The 3,212-nt window shown below is 51.4% G+C and overlaps 1 protein-coding gene across 1 annotated transcript; it reads right to left on the bottom strand.

Moving 5' to 3' along the window:
* Nucleotides 1-1,976: 1,976 nt before the first annotated feature.
* LOC132320179 (olfactory receptor 14A16-like) lies at nucleotides 1,977-2,954 on the bottom strand. The gene has a single exon (XM_059832450.1). The coding sequence runs from the start codon at nucleotides 2,952-2,954 to the stop codon at nucleotides 1,977-1,979; it is 978 nt and encodes a 325-aa protein (XP_059688433.1).
* Nucleotides 2,955-3,212: the final 258 nt, after the last annotated feature.

The following is a 3,212-nucleotide window of genomic DNA, read 5'->3' as shown; positions in this document are numbered from 1 at the left end:
GAACTGGTGCCTTCTCATGGGACTCAGTGCAAGAGACCTGTCCTACTGCGGAGCGAGGGGCCAGCCACACCAAGGCCGTCAGGTGTTTGCACCACAGACAGTCCAACACTGTCCTATGCCTGTGCCAGTTTCCCTGCAGACTGTCACTACCTCCCCCTGCTTCATCATCTCACTCTGACCTTGGGACCTCCCAAGCTTTAATGATGCCTGTGAAAGGCAAGATGCTAACTGCAGTACAACTTGCGTAGAAGAATGAACACTAACTGAGACTATGAGCTTTCACCTCAGGGCCAATGCAACCTGAAGACCCAAACTAAACCAGCTCTTAGCGGCTGACAACACCCCATACCGACAACAAAACCATGGAAGGTTTACCTTTCAAGAAACCAGGCATATAACCATGGCCAGAAGAACAATCAACCGGTACCCAATCCTTCCACCTACACGGAACATTGGTTTAGAACAATGAGAATTAACACACCACTGACCATTTGTCTGTACCACCTCCACGGGACAAGCACGTGCTGATCCTGCATGGGACACGTGCATACCCACTACTCAAGTAATGGTAACTGATTAGCCCACCCCCTAACATGAGTGATTTGATCCGTCTACACAACTGTATTGTAACATATATAAACCCTGCTTTCCTCTGTACTGGGGTCCTGCATGCATTAGGCTGAGTTGCCACTGTATGCACAGCTAAAATAAGAGAATAAATTACCTTGGTAATTCTATGCTGAGCATCCTTGCCTCCCTCCTCAACCAGCAAATAAGTGACTTTTATGTGCCACTTTGTTGTCACTGGCTGTTCCTTCCAACACAAAGCCCTGGTTATCTGAGGATTTGCCAATGCCTGTGAGTTCCCCACAACCCATCTGGTTTCTTTCAATGCCCTGCTAATTCTCCTCTAGCACACAAAATTTCTCGGTCCCCGACTTGCTTGACTCCTGTACGTATCTCCATATCCCACCACTGAAATGCATGTCCTCCTTCTTCTGTTGCCTCAAAACCCAAAGTCAACCTATTTCACTTCAGCATGACACCTCCTTACCACCGCCTCTACTTCAAGTCTTCTTCCTGCCTTTAACACACTCTCGGCTGTGCACAGACCGATCTCTCCCTGCACTCCCATGGGTCTCATAAATCATTCCCGCTTCCCCTGCAGTTATGGGACCTCCCTCTGGGAGGGTCATACATTTTCCAGCATCATGGATGTTTCCTGTGGTCCATCCGAGTGTGGGTCCATGCAGGAGCCCTGTCTCTGCACCACAAGCCCCCTGATGCGAGCACTCACCCTGCATGGTCATGCAGTACAAGTTGTACACTGATGTTTTTCTCTCGCAGGAACTTTCCAGCTCAGCCCAGCTCCCTCCAAGCCCTCCTACCTCCCCTGCCCTCTCTCCAGCCCAGCCCACTCTGGTCTGGCCCCACAGCACTACTTGCCACAGGGTGCTGAAGAGTTCTGGCCACTCACCCCAGAGCCCCAGCCCCTCTGAAGGGCACAGCAGCCCCTGGGGGGCAGAGAGGAGTCAGCCCCAGAGATGGGGGGCCACAAGGACAAGGAGATCAGTGTCCCCTGTGTCCACTGTTCTCCTCTCCCACATATCCCAAGAGATCCGCATCCCCTCCGTGCCATCCCGTCTCCCCAGGCTGGCACAAGAGCCCATGTCCCTGCAGTCCTCAAGAGCTCGTAATCACCCCAGCACAAAGCAGCCTGCCCCAAGGTGATGCAGCCAGAAAGGTGTTTCTATTTCCCATTCATTTCTGCTACGCTGAGGATGGATTGTAGACCAAGAAGTTGCTGCAGGTTCTTTTATTTTCTTAAAGAAAATGGTTTCCCATTTATACAATGTCTCTGGCTCACATAAGATGGATGGATCACTAAGGGGAGGAATAATTATATTTATTTGAAGACAAGAACTTCCAAAGTGGAAAAAGTAAAAAAAAAATACAGGAAAGGCAGACTTGGCCTGTCATGACCTACACTGGGAGTCAGCTGCAGAGGAAGATAGGCAGCCTATGGCTGCTGAAAGATGTCCAGTTACCAGTTTGCTGAGGGCATCCTTGAGCTCCTGGTTCCTCATGCTGTAGATGAGGGGGTTCACTGCTGGAGGCACCACCGAGTACAAAAATGACACCATCAGATTGAGAAGTGGGGAGGCGATGGAGGGGGGCTTCAGGTAGGCAACCATGCTGGTGCTAAGAAACAGGGTAACAACAGCCAGGTGAGGGAGGCAGGTGGAAAAAGCTTTGTACCTTCCCTGCTCAGAGGGGATCCTCAGCACAACCCTGAAGATCTGCACATAGGACAGCACCATGAAAACAAAACACCCCAAAACCAGAAAAGCACTAACCACAATAAGCCCAACTTCCCTGACGTAGGTGTCTGAGCAGGAGAGCTTGAGGATCTGGGGGATTTCACAGAAGAACTGGTCCAGGGCATTGCCTTGGCAGAGGGGTAGTGAAAAGGTATTGGCCGTGTGCAGCAGAGCATGGAGAAACCCACTGCCCCAGGCAGCTGCTGCCATGTGGACACAAGCTCTGCTGCCCAGGAGGGTCCCGTAGTGCAGGGGTTTGCAGATGGCCATGTAGCGGTCATAGGCCATGACTGTGAGAAAAAAATACTCTGCTGACAGCAGAAAGGAAAAGAAAAAAACTTGAGCAGCACATCCCCGATAGGAGATGGAGTTGGTGTCCCAGAGGGAATCGGCCATGGATTTTGGGACAGTGGTAGAGATGCAGCCCAGGTCAAGAAAAGAGAGGTTGAGGAGGAAGAAGTACATGGGGGTGTGGAGGTGGTGGTTGCAGGCGATGGCGGTGATGATGAGGCCGTTGCCCAGGAGGGCAGCCAGGTAGATGCCCAGGAAGAGCCAGAAGTGCAAGAGCTGCAGCTCCCGGGTGTCTGTGAATGCCAGGAGGAGGAACTCAGTCATGGAGCTTCCATTGGACATTTGGTCCCTCATGGCATGGGAGCCTGTTCATGGAGGAAAAGGAATCAATAAGTTAGGAGAGATTTCTCTGAGCAAAATCTATTTAATTTCTTGTAGAAATCCCCAAATAACTTGTCCCTAATCAAGAAGACGTTTGGCAGGTCCCTTTTGTGAGCTCTGGTTGGTGCTGGCTGAGGGTGTCCCTGGCAGCAGTGCACTCTGAGGTGGGCTCTGGGGGAGCCAGCGCTGCCCTACAGCGATAGGGAAATAGGAACACAG

Source organism: Gavia stellata, chromosome 34, assembly GCF_030936135.1.
Source record: "Gavia stellata isolate bGavSte3 chromosome 34, bGavSte3.hap2, whole genome shotgun sequence".
Lineage (NCBI taxonomy): Eukaryota > Metazoa > Chordata > Aves > Gaviiformes > Gaviidae > Gavia > Gavia stellata.
This window is presented reverse-complemented; position numbering and strand designations above follow the sequence as displayed.